The sequence below is a fragment of the Zerene cesonia genome, chromosome 20 (assembly GCF_012273895.1).
Source record: "Zerene cesonia ecotype Mississippi chromosome 20, Zerene_cesonia_1.1, whole genome shotgun sequence".
Taxonomy (NCBI): Eukaryota; Metazoa; Arthropoda; class Insecta; order Lepidoptera; family Pieridae; genus Zerene; species Zerene cesonia.
Window position 1 is genome coordinate 3291057 of NC_052121.1, and position 13903 is coordinate 3304959.

Genomic DNA, 13903 nt, shown 5'->3' on the forward strand with positions numbered 1-13903 from the left:
AGTAATAAATGTTATTTGCAGTTAACAATTTTCTTTTTTCTTTATTACAATATTTATGGCAAGACTAGGTAGTTAAGCCTCGAGCTCTGGTTAACAATAATCTGATAAATTTTCAAGCTGGAGGAAGTGACTGAAACATAAATTGTTTGACTATAAATTTTATCCAGGATAAAAATCATTACCAACGTTCAGCTTCCATAGAGCAAACAGTTTGCGAATTAATATCAAACCACGAAGCGGTTGTTATGTAATTCTTGCCGCAGCGTTCCACCTGTTTCGTCCTCAATACCTATTTGTTACTGCGCGTTTCTTGCCATAAGCTGTTTGTATTACGGTTTAGTCCCAATCTCGCACAATTTTAAGCTTCCCTGCAAGATCCACCCATTGTGATATTTTCTCAATATCTATAAATATATATAAAGTAAGCATATAGCAAGGCTTATTATATATTAAATTGATTTTAATGATGACTGTTTACATATTATGATGATTATAAAAAGCATCTGAATTTTTTGGAACAAAGGAACCTTCTAGACTCGAGATGTAGTTATGCATATTAAGAAGTCACAACTATAATAGCTGTTATGTGATTGTGGATATACAACATTTTACCAAACCTACTCATAGGTATTATAAACGTGGAAGAGTGTGAGGTTTTTTTTTTGTTCTTTTTGACGACGAATTTTGACTTTTGATAGTATCTACTGGGCACTGTGCCATAACATATAGCCGCGGGTTCGTTCGTTTGTATTTTAAATTTGTTAAACATGCAAGTAACTTGGTGACCTAATTAAATCCTAGGATATTTATTTTCACATTTCATTATTTTTCTTTTTTGTATTATTTTAAATTTAATTGAACCCGTGTTGTAATTTTAACTTTAATTAAATTGAACTAAAGATTAAACAAATTGAGCTTGCGTGTAGTAGGTAAACCCTACATAATCTTATGTGAACAATCCTATAATTAACTATACCCTCACATAACGTGAGAGATAATGATCGCGGCCGTCCAGGTGGTTTGAGAAAATGTAACTCAATTAATGAATTAGGTAACAGTGTGGTAATGTAACAAATAGTAATAATTATTATTTAATTGTCTTTAGTCCTATTATGTACTTACGGTCTTTAAAAATTTGGTCTCAATTGTTTTAATTGAACTTCCATTAGACCGTCGATTAAATTATGATGTCGAACGAAGGCCATCGACCTTCATTTGACAATGTGGGTTGGTGATGATGAGTGTTCACATCCTTTGGGCTGGAAATTGGAATATAAAAGCTACAAATTTTTGTGATAAAAAATAAAGAATTTTTTTTATTAGAAAACTTTACATTAGATTATTTATGTATTTCACTTTGGTAACTTTTGCGTCATGATACAAAATATAAATAAGAACACGGATAATCATAAACTTTAAGATATGACTAAAGACTAACGATGTACAAACATATTGTGACTTCTTAAAAATATTATAATATCGAAGTAAATAAAAACGCCAAATAAAAGAAGAAAAAGTCAAAGAAAATAAGGCTGGAATTTTTCTTATTCAACAAAATCTCAAACAGCGTAATAATTTATTGAACATTAGAGCTCCCAAATATTGATTCAGAGCGTTCTTGTGTGTCGGCTCATAAATAATGATCCTTTGGGAGGCGGACCACGTTCCACGCTTAACCCCACCGAACAATTTATTTGCTTCTAATCACTAAAACAAGCTATTAGTAACGTAGGTATAAATGTTTGATGCGATCATGACAATCCTTATTAATATTGTAAATGCGAAAATGTTATGGTGGGTTTATTTTTTGTCCGTCTTAACGAGGCGATTTAATTATCTAATTTTGTATGTATGAAGGATAGTTGGAAGCTTAAGGAGTAATATAGGCTACTTTTTATTTTTCAAATTTCTGTGGAAATTCCGTCAAACTACCGGGGCGAAGCCGCGTTCGGGAAGCATACATTTTATACTAGCTTCCTCCCGCGGCTTCGTAAGCGTTAATTCGTAGTAATTTAATAGATGTTATAAAACATATATAAACCTTCCTCTTGTATCACTCTATTTATTAAAAAAAAAGCGCTATCAAAATCCTTTGGGTAGTTTAAAAGATTTTAGGCCCGTTTCCTTTTCCTCACCCGTCCCAGTCCATTCCTTCTTTCCAGTCGTTAATCCTTTCCTTTTCCCTTACCCCATAAAAGCGGGCAGCGCATTCACAGAGGTACTTACTACCTTTGTGAATGTTTATGGGCGGTGGTGATCGCTTACCATCAGGCGAACCACCAACTCAGCTGACCGCTATGACATAAAAAAAAAATTTAAGCATACAACAGCCATATAGGGACAGAGAAAGCGACTTTGTTTTATACTATGTAGTGATACCGACTTAAGAAATGTTCATTTAATGCGAAAAAGTATACTCTGGAGGTGGTCCCATTATCATCAAGTCGGGATCTGATAATGGAAACTCAGGAAAATCGAGGAAAAGCCACCTAATTCACAGTGAAATAAAATCATCAAATTTTGCATACATGTAACTTCAGTAAGATTTCCTCATATGGTATTTATGTGATAATGGAGTCAGGAGGTGGAAAATGGAATTCCTCAATGGCGAAGAGCTAAGACACAATATTTTGTGAATGGATTGATTACAAAATAATATATTTGTTGTCTCCATCGTAACATTGCTGCTGCACCCAGGTTTGGCTTCGAGTGAGTGAACTTTTCAACTGTTAACAGCAAAAACATGAAGTTTTGTAATTTGATTCAATCATAAAAGCCTGTTTTAAATTTCCTCACGTCATGGCTACTAAAACTCCTTAATGCTGAACAACACAGGCAAGATAAAGATGTAACGCTGTACTATTAAATGTATTGCCTATATTTCGTATATATTTTTTTTTGCTCTATATAGGTTCAAATAAGTAATTAAAAATCTACTTCAAAACCACTTGAAAGCGAAAAATAAATTAATATAATTATTAATTACTATAAACGCTACTCACTAATTTATATGAAGGCAGTGTCAACCAAGTCTATGATAGTTGATAATAGATAGATACTACCTCCTTACTACATAGCATCACAAGTAGCTAACTACATATATCTATCTACAACCTAGTCCTACATTTATTATTAAGCTGAAGAGATTTTTGTTTCAACGCGCTTATATCAGTAACTTTTCGGTCGATTTTAAACTTCAGTCACCGTCCTTAAGATCTTTAGGCTATACATTATGTACCTACTACGGGTGAAGCCGGAGCGGATCACTAGTTAAACATATACTCGTACTTTAACATAATACCTTTTGTTCGGCCGTACAATCGTGAGGTCGAGGTTTAATATAAATTATGCTTGCTTGTTTGTTCTTATGAGCAATATAGAATTTCATTTCATTCCATTGTTTAGGTAATACAGAAGCAATAACATTATTTTAATAGAAACAAGCTTTGTACTTGGATTTTTCTATTATTCCGTTAGGTTACTTACCAAACTGACAAAGTTATCCACGTGGCTGTATATTGGTACACACACCTACATACACCTACATAAATATAATGTGTCTGTATATTTTATGATTCTATGATATGGGCCATAACACGAACATCGTGATGTTGATCTTTTACTGTGATTACAACACGTTGTGAGCTATTTTTTGAGAGTTCGATATTTGAGCGTTACATACATACCTTTCAATATACGTATATATGAAAATCAATTGCTGTTTGTTTGCTTTAAACCCGAGAACCGCGCAGCTGATTTTGATATTTTCAAATGTTCGTTATGTTGCGGAAATTATTTTCCCAAATATAAAAAGGTGATACTAAGTTCGCCGGTTCATCTAGTACATTTATATAATTGGCCGTTTCTACGGACGCGAATGTACGAATACGTAGTGTTCCAAATGAGCGTAATGTTTTAATGAACAGCCATCTCAACCTGTAGGTACTTACTTCAGCTAACGAGGTCTATCATTACTCCGAATTTTATGTTGCACCCTGGGTCGTTTGGTTATGTTCTGCAACTTAAATTATTTTTAAAAATTTCGTCAACATCTATCTGTATTTGGCAATTTTCATAATATCTCGGTTTTTCTATTTTCATGAAACTATAAAGGTTGTGCTCAGAAATATGTACTGCATTTTTCTTTCAAGGAGGTAATCTGTATTATGGAGCTATAGAGTAGTCATTGTCTTTGCCGAGAACAGACTTAAGCGTGGACTCCTCAGTTTTGTTTCTCATCTGACCTATTTCTTAAAATTAACGGGGAAATTTCGAAAAGAATAAATTGACCGAGTTAAATTTGCTGAGGGTGCTTTTATATTATCCCACGCGTCGCGACTCTGTAATTATGTAGAGATTTTAAAATCCCGCTTAAACTGACCTACATCCGTTTAATACCATTATTGTCTGAACCGCTATCGAGTATTGTTTCCTTTGCTCTCGTATTCTCTATTTGTGAAGAACTAAATGTGTAACAGCGCCGCCGTTTGTGTCTCTAACGATGGAAACTACGAATGCTCTCCGATCGCTGTGTGTAAATTGTGCAATTCTGTTTAAGACTGCTCTGTTATAAATGGTTGTTTGATAATGAGTCAAGTTAGCATTTTTGTTAACCGTTTCCAAAAATCAAAGAGGTTCTCAATTCGATTGCTTTTTTTTTGAACCATTGACGTGATTCTTAAAAGGAAATTGTCGGCATTCTAACAACATTCTAATAACATACTAACATCGCAAGTGCTTATGGGCGGCGGGCGTCACTTTCCATCAGGTTTGCTCGTTTGCCTGCTAGGCGATAAAAAAAAAACTTTTCCAGTAACGTTGGTGATCTTTTTTGTAGATAATAAATATTCTTCATTATGAAATTGTATTTCATTGTTGAAAATTTTCTGACTCTCGGTAAGGTGAAGAATTTTAGATTTTAATTAACGATGATTCTTAATTTAAAATCAAATCTATGGCTTTTTTTCTTGGATACGTATGTTCTTATTACCCTAAGTGTTGTTTATAATATTTAATCGTCAAATGTAAAGGAGTCGAATCGTATTGTACATAAAGCTCGCTTTAATCATGTCAACACAATTGGGAACACTCAATTTGTGATTTCGTATTCGACATCCGTGGAATCTCCTCGTTTAATTGAAACATACGTTCGGGGTTTAAATGCTCAATCCCATTTCGTGTGCGACACATCACGCACACGGTTGATGCTGTTCTATGACCTCATGTAATTGTACTGGAAATGAAATGTGAAAATTATGTGAGAAAATAGGTATCTCCTTCTTCCTACTTTCTATTAGACGGAAAATTATGGATTTACTCGATGTTTGGTACAACGCCAAAAACCTTACAAAGGATGTGTTTTCTATTCCGGTCAACTACATATATTATTAAACAAGCACATCACTAAAATTGTAATATTTCAACAAAGTACGATCGAGATGTCGAACGCCAACTTCCTAGTCAGTAAATAATTGTTAATGTACCAAATTAGTTCTGAGTGTTTGAAGTGTCGGGATGTTTGGAACTCATTGAGTGCTCGATATTTTAGTTCGGCTGAAGTTTTCGCCCCCGTCGACAGCCAATACTAGTGGCGGAACTTGCTCGATTGAAATACGTGCCCAGAATAAGGAATCGAATTGCCTTTCAGAACATTAGTAGTGTTTTCGACGAGAGTTATTAAAAAAAAATACAACAGATGATTTTAATGTCCTTATGTTATAAGTAAATTTTACTCTAAATTTATATGTTAAGCAGTATACTTGCTTGAAGTAGCGGTGTCACTGTGGAACACGAGTATAAAGTAGTCTATCCAGACTATATCTATCTCTAATCAGCTATTCTTGCGTGAAAGTAATAATACATCCGTATATTTTACAAACTTTCACGATTTTATTAGTAGAATTGTAGTATCGCGTACTACGAGGCGTTTATACATCTATCAGGAGATGAACATTGACAAACACAATCGATGAATGAATGTTTGCTGCGAAATTGTTAATGAAGTCTAATGATATCTAATTGCGCAATAATTGGCTCTTTACCTTGGGCTTTACTCACCGGTAACTAATGGCCCTGACTTTCCGCATTGGTAGCTCACCTGACGAACCTTATTGTTAATGATTTTTCATAACAAATGCTGTTATTAAAGTATAATAGATATCTTCATTTATTTTGCTTTTTCTGCAAGTCTATAGACGGTCAGCAGAAAAGGTTTTTCAGAATTCATATAAATAATTATATTATATTTATATTTATTAAAATAATAATTACATTTTGCTGCATTTCTTGATTGCATCTTGATTTTTAAACGCCAAGGGAATAAAATCTGTCCGACGTCTATTAAAACGACTATTCCAATGATGCTCATGGGATTGAAAACTTTTATCAATTTCATTTGGGTGGAACGTTTACGTCATCTATCGGGCAAATTGAAGAGGTTGCGTCATCTGTTTTATCATAAAATTCGATGTTTCGATGGACGTATTGAAATTGTATATCGTATACGTGCATAGATTATGATATATTGAAGAAATAAATTACCGGGTTGTTGGTATTTTTAAGGTCATTCAGCTTAATAAAAAAAATCTGTATTGACATTTTATCGGTCTACATTACAAAAACTTCCTTAACTTGAGATAACAAAAAATAAATAAAAAACAAATAAATCGCTGGGATCACTTTATAAAACTTTAAAAATATGATAACATATCAGTCACCATACGCATCATGTTTTAGATAGGCGATGGCAATCTCCGTAGCGATAGGGTCACATCTTTATGAATGTCATTCTATATTCAGCTCGCAGCCTGTTTACTGATTCCGTTAGTGAATGTGCTGATATGACATTGCCCTGAGGCGTGTTATATCCTCCATTATTTTCGGCTAAACCTTTCTTGTGCTCTCGTGAATTATGTATCGATACTTACGACTTGCTTGAATCGAACCAGACGTTACTATTGTTTAGACTATAGATCAATGATTTATATTCAGGTAAAACTTCATTGGGTATAAATAATCCAAGATCTTGGTCATTTAATAAAACTTTTCATATTGTCTTTATTCTTAAGTTATAATAACGGGATGGAGTACATTTTACAGAAACAAAATAATAAGATACGCTAAAATACACTTTTATAAAAATTTAATTCCAAGTTTTATATAATCCATTTACATGTCGTCTGTTTTTAAATCACTAACCTAAAAATAAATACATTAAGTAAATGAGTATGTGTCTGAGTATTCCCCGGAGATGAAACGGTTGTACTATAATGGCGGTACGAGAGGCATTGCCGTGACCCACATACAAACGTTCGCTGTAACAAAGACTGCCCGCACTGCATTCGCTTTTTACGCACGCCAAGGGACAAAATAGTAAACGCCGTGACGGAGAGCGATTGTGATAAATGACTTAATTGTTGTATGGTATACTCTTGATTTCTACGTTCTATTTGATTTCTATGGTCTATTCAAATTAATGCAATTAAAATTAGGTAATAATTCTGGATAGACCACAATGATTCTTTGTTAAACCTTCTTATGTATTAGTGGACATATAAAACGAATAGATTGTTTATTTAAGCAGAACGTGTTCAAAATGGACATAACTAAAAAAAGCACATACAAACTCAGACAGATACACAGAAAAGCGAGCGCAGGAATAAATGTACGATATATGACGTAAAAATAAGGTCAGCTATGTTAGGTTACGTAGTAATCTTCTTCCAACAAGCAGTCTTGATACTCTTGCATATTCTCTCTCACACGAAGTTTTCGCTTTATGTGAACGCCTAGCCCAGTATATCCGGATCGTAGGGTCTTTGTGGGGACGGGAACTGCCCGCATAAATTGAATAATGGCTAGCTCGCCTCAGCTAAGTGGATTCAATTTTGCTTTACGTGAGCTATTCGATGTCAAGTTTTGCGTGTGAAATTGATCTTTAGTTCACGTCCAAAATGATGGATTTTATTTTATATAACAATATGTCTGCGATATGTAATTTGTAATTCCATGATCAGTCTGTTTGTCAAACATGTAGATGGGAAAGATTCCATGAAAAGCATTTTGTTGTGTTGAATTTGATATATTTTTTTATAGTATTGTATATTGGTAATCAGTAAATGTATTCTAAGTGTACAACTGTTTTGTATTTAAATTTATGTAACTTATGTGTGTTTATGTTAAGTATTCGTATATGATATCGCTAATAGTAAATTTTCTGTTGTTTCATGTAGGCGCAAAGTGATGACGACGATGTCGGGCCAGACGATGTTAACGTCCCCGTTGAAGGCGGCTACATGGATGAATTCTTCAGTGAGGTGCGTACTAAATATAACAACTGCTTCTCTACACCTGTGTTCTTCAGTAAATGAAGTGGTTGCAAAAATATATATATATAACTAGCTGCACCCGGCAAACGCTGTTCTGCCTTACTCTTATCGTTTAGTGGTATGAAAAATAGATGTTAGCCGATTCTCAGACCTACCCAATATGCTTACCAAATTTCAGAGGAATCGGTCAAGTCGTTTCGGAGGAGTATGGCAACGAAAACTGTGACACGAGAATTTTATATATTAAAGATATTCTAGCTTGAAGGCAATTTGTAGGTACTAACTAGTACGTACCATTTATATTACTCATTTTTACCATTTATTAATAAATGGGCTTTCATTGATTATCCGAAAATAAAATGAGAGTAATCTTTATTACAATTTTATATATAATAAATTGTTGAAGTCATCTAGCCCTATTTAGGTAATATCGTGAGTTATATATATATGAGTTTATGTCGGTATTGATTGCAAACCTCGACAGAAGGGTTCTATCGTGAGTGTTTGAAGTACACAGGCAGTTACACTGGTGTTTGACTGCGGATTATGTATCGACGTACCGCGTCGTAATACCGACTACCTTTCTGTGCGGACTTATCTAACGTGTTGCCATGAGCATCCTCTGTACACATCATGGAAAATAATGTATTATAATTTGAAATATTTTGTATATTTCACGTCTTGCCTATACCACATTTACATATTACTACGGAGATGAGGAGCAATAATTTCCGCCGTTATTAAATTCAACGTTGTTTCTAGCTTTGAAAAATGGCGGTTTCCTATCTTTAATTGTGCTCTTTCACCCGACAGTATAGCGTTTTTTATCCACATGATAAAACTGGACGAATTCACTCTGAAATGATTATTTTATTGAAACGGTAACCCAACAGTTTTACAGAGAATTGTATAAAAGCTTTTAGCTTTTAGGCGCAGAATAACGATTTTGTGTTGATATCATCTTACGTAAACTTGGCGACGAACTAATTCAGAATATGAGATTAAAAGCTTATAGCCTTAAGCTTATAGCTTATAACTTATAGCTTAAGCCTCTATTTTAATCGAGATAATAATTATGTAAACAATAGTTATTCAAATAGTTCAATTTATATAAAATATAAATTAAACTATTTGAAGAGGTTTATAAGTAATAATTGCGTATAAAAATTTGGTAGTCTGTGATGAAAATTAGAGGTATATTTTCAAGTGACTTCAGCCATTGGAAAAGGTTACGATCACGGTTCAAAGTTATCTAAAAGTGATCATTATCGCTGAGCTGTTTTGTGAAATTGAATAAGCGCTGCATTTCTAGCCTCGAGATTGAAGCGTATTTCATAAAAGTTTTTTTTTTCTGAATTTTAGAAAAACTTCATTCTGTAGTAGAAAAAAATATGAGTATACGCAAAATACCTACATGTAAGTACCAGCAATGGTATTCCTGTAACATTAGTACCGTTAAATTAATTAATAATAAAACAAATGATAGGTTGTATATTTAATATATGCAGTGGAAAAATCGAAAACTATTACACGTAAAAATTGGTATAACAAAATTTATGACCTACATAAATTTCGATTTAATTTTGCTCCTGAAATATGTTTCAAGTGCCTTGGATTGTAACGTTTGAAAATTGAAAAAGTGTGTTTATATTGAACTCATAATTATTGTATGTGGTATTTGAGTTGACTGATAAAACATTGCCTCGTCACAATGGCTGGCAGCTTTATCAATAATATTGTGGAACGGTCAACCACTATCGTAAAAATGTAAGCAACACGTGTACAATACGGATTTTGCTGATAAAAATGTGATGACTAATAGATTTTTCCTAAGGGACAACTTGGTTTCGTGAACTTATTCACAAAGACTTTCCCGAGTAAATATTGGTAAAGTTATGTGAAGCTGTTCTCTAGCGGCTTTGCCTGTGTAGTCAAAGGAAAACAGACAGAATCGGGGTTTTTCCTCGCACAGTTCCCCGTGCCCGCAGCTTTTCCTATCATTAAATCGCATATAACGCTCCGTTGCCACGTGCACGATAGACAAACAAACTCTTGCATGTATAATATTGCAGGAAGGCCAACAAGGCCAACTTCGAAGACATACATATTATATAAATATGTCCCAATAGTTTGTTTTCTTCCTTTGTCTCGACAAGATGGACTATAGGTCAATTAGTGGGCCTGGCAACAGATTCACTTAGGTGTAGTCTCTGCAATACTAACGCCTGTTTTTTTACATTCTACTATTACTAAAGAGAATTGTTTAGTGTATTAAGTAACTTAATTGAATCTTACTTTTTTCATAATGCCAATGTGTCGACTAAAAATCATTCGCCGTATCAAATCCTCGATTAATGGATTTTATTAATTTTTTTCCTGCAACAGTTGATTCATTGGTAGAATGACCTACGGCAACGTATATTATTATCACCAATGAATCAGGTGTGAATTAATGACGTCACGATAAATACAACGGCGAATTGCTAAACTACTGAGCTCGATTTTTTTTTGTTCAACTGTGTCCCAGGTACAGTTGAGTTTATTTTAGTTCCATTACAACGTGTCAGCTTGTTGCTCTCTATTCTTTTCCCAGTTGTATTGTCGACTCAGCCTGAATCGACACATTTTATAATACGTGAACTATTTCCCACTTTGTAACAATAGATCAATAGCATTTGTTGGTTATGAAATTATTATTATACTCATTTTTTTTTCAAGTAGAAATTTATAGAGGTGGAATTTTTTACTCTTTAAGTAGGTAGTAAGCAGGCAATATGTGTACTGCCCTTTCATTGTGTTGGATAATGTCTAGAATTGTTTATTAATTTTTATGTATATGTAAAACAAGACTATAAAGCACTATCGATTAATTTATGGAAAGATACCTCCTATACCTACTTATCTGTCGATGTTGAGAGTGCTGAGTATCATAAAAATCTGACAAATTTCATCTAGACATTTTTAGGTTGAATTTCTTATGAATCGAGGGTCCTACTTTTCTTTAGTCGACAAAATCTGGGGACAGACAAATTTTTTTTGTTGCTACATACTTAAGAAAATGAATAGGTCCATAAGTTATATTTTAAAATTTCTCTTTCATCTACAGTACTAATGAACGAAAGAACGTTCATTTAAATAAGTTTTATTTAGTCATTTAACTGGCTTAAAATAGATTTTTTATGTAATAGTGGGCAACTGAGCTGGTGGTTTCCCCTGATGGTAAGCGACCACCACTGTTCATGAACATTTGCAGATGGAGGGCTGCTGTGTTCCCCATTCCTTTCCCCGGTGCGGACTAGCCCAATTCGTGCCGAAGCGTGCTTTACCTACATTACACCATGATGTCATTAGACATTTTCAATAATGAATGTGTGTTAGTTTATTTAACATCCAATTAAATTTAAGACACTCTTCCGTAAAGCTCACATTCTTTTATCAAACGTTGTGAATACATAATATTATCTTAGCAAGATTAATAAAATATTTCATCTTTCCTTTGTTAAAAAATCTTGAACTCGTAGGCGTAGGCATCATTGAGACTACAGTTCGCGCGTCACGAACACGCGCTGCGTTTCCGACCCGTAATTGGGTGAAAGGGTGGGTCGGGGTAAAGTCGGAAGGAAATTGAATTTACCAACAAGCAATAACTTAATAATCAGTATCCCTAATCTAAGAACTTCATTGTCAAACTTTTTATGTCGGGTTACGATTAGCTAAAATATCTTTCTAAGATTCTCTCCGCTAAGCTTCATGTGTTACCCATTTTGTTTTGTTATGTTCCTGTAGGTGTGTCTTTATAATTTCCCACACATCGTTAACACGTTATAATATTTGATTTAATGCTTCATTTAATACATGACGTGACAGCTTTTGACTTGTGCATTCAGTTTGTTTGCTATTCATCACGGTCCCGCAATTCATTTGCATGCTGTGTGCTAGAATATTACAGCGACAAACGCCGCTCAGTGTACTATGTATATGTGGCTACTGGCCAAACATTACGGTTTGTGGGAATTTAGCATTTTATTCACTGAAGCAAATTTATTTAACCCATTTATACACCAATTGTTGTAGGAACTATTGTGGCGAGATTATGAATCTTCATTGTTAAAATGCTTAAGCATTTGCTTATTTAAAATAAGCTGTAGATGTTCTGAAGTGTTGGCTTATAAAAAAAAATATATATAAACCCAACTTCAGCATCATCTTTTGCGTACGTAACTACTTTCCCAGTCTATGATTGATGCTCATTTATTTTACAATTTACAATATACTAGCTGCACCCGGCAAACGCTGTTCTGCCTTACTCTTATCATTTAGGGGCATGAAAAATAGATGTTGGCCGATTCTCATAGATACCGGATAAGCATAAAAAATTTCATCAAAATCGGTCAAGCCGTTTCGGAGGAGTATGGCAACGAAAACTGTGACACGAGAATTTTATATATTAGATAAGACTCAACCGCTGCCAGCTAGTTCGCTTTCCTATTCGACTTCAAGACTATTTAAAAGTTTCCAGGCTTATGGCAAAATTACCATTAACCCCGAATAATAGTTGGCAAGGCGATTGCATGAAGGACGCAACCTATGCATGGCGACGGGGCGGCGACGAGACGCCCGTCGAGACGTAAGAGCTGTTACGTCATCGCATTATTGACCCTTGACTATGTTAGCTATTTCATCCGATCCAGATATTAAATGTCACTCGTTTAGTATGAGTAACGGTACAAATATTGCTACTGGAATAGTAGGCTATATTTAAATGTCAAGAGATGCTTTTTTCGTGTCGTCATATGATGAGATTTTGATCTAGGAGTTAACATCGACATGCATTGGTCGTGACTGATTGAATGATAGAATGTTCAATGTATATAGTGTATTTTTATTTCTACTTTTATATTAAGCGTTACTTTATTGGATTACTATTGAATTATGCAAGAAACGTTTACTGTGTAAAGATGGAATACGGAACTTTAATGTTCGGTCAGAATAATATATAACGTTATGATTAATGAATTGAGTACTTATAAAATGCAAAGAAAGGAGAAAACATTTACCTACTGTTAATGGTATTGCTAGAGGTAGGCAATAGTCGGATTTACAGTCAGTCATCTTTTCATCATATAATTCAAAATATTCCAATTGACCTCTCATTTGGTTCACCTTTGGTTTATATTAAGTACTCCGGGACCACGTACGCGATACATATCCAACGTAAAAGAATTTTTAGTTCCGTTAATTTCTCAAGTTAGCGAGTTCAAAGTGACAAACTCTTGATATTAGCTTAACTCTTAATATTTATCACACCTAATTAAAGCTATTATTATGAGTATATATGATAAGATTGCCGCAATTAAATTGCTAAGCAACAGAAATAAATTTAATTCGGATATATTATGATGAATAAAAGATCAACCAAAACCGTCACCCGTCGCGACCCTGAACTAGAGGAATGACCGATTACGAAATACAAATTACACATACATAGAGCGGCCATATTTCACAGGCGATAGCCCTATTTCGCTGTTAGTTCAAGTTATCTTTCAAGTTCACTGGTCTGAGGGAAAGCTTTACTG

The 13903-nt window shown here is 34.2% G+C and overlaps 1 protein-coding gene across 6 annotated transcripts in view; it reads left to right on the top strand.

Moving 5' to 3' along the window:
* Positions 1–13903, top strand: part of LOC119835340 (syntaxin-1A) — a 42260-nt gene that overhangs the window by 8857 nt on the left and 19500 nt on the right. For all 6 annotated transcript variants that reach the window (XM_038360102.1, XM_038360104.1, XM_038360103.1 and 3 more), the window contains exon 2: positions 8232–8315. In XM_038360102.1, coding sequence (XP_038216030.1) covers positions 8232–8315 — 84 coding nt within the window. The remainder of the gene's footprint in view (positions 1–8231; positions 8316–13903) is intronic.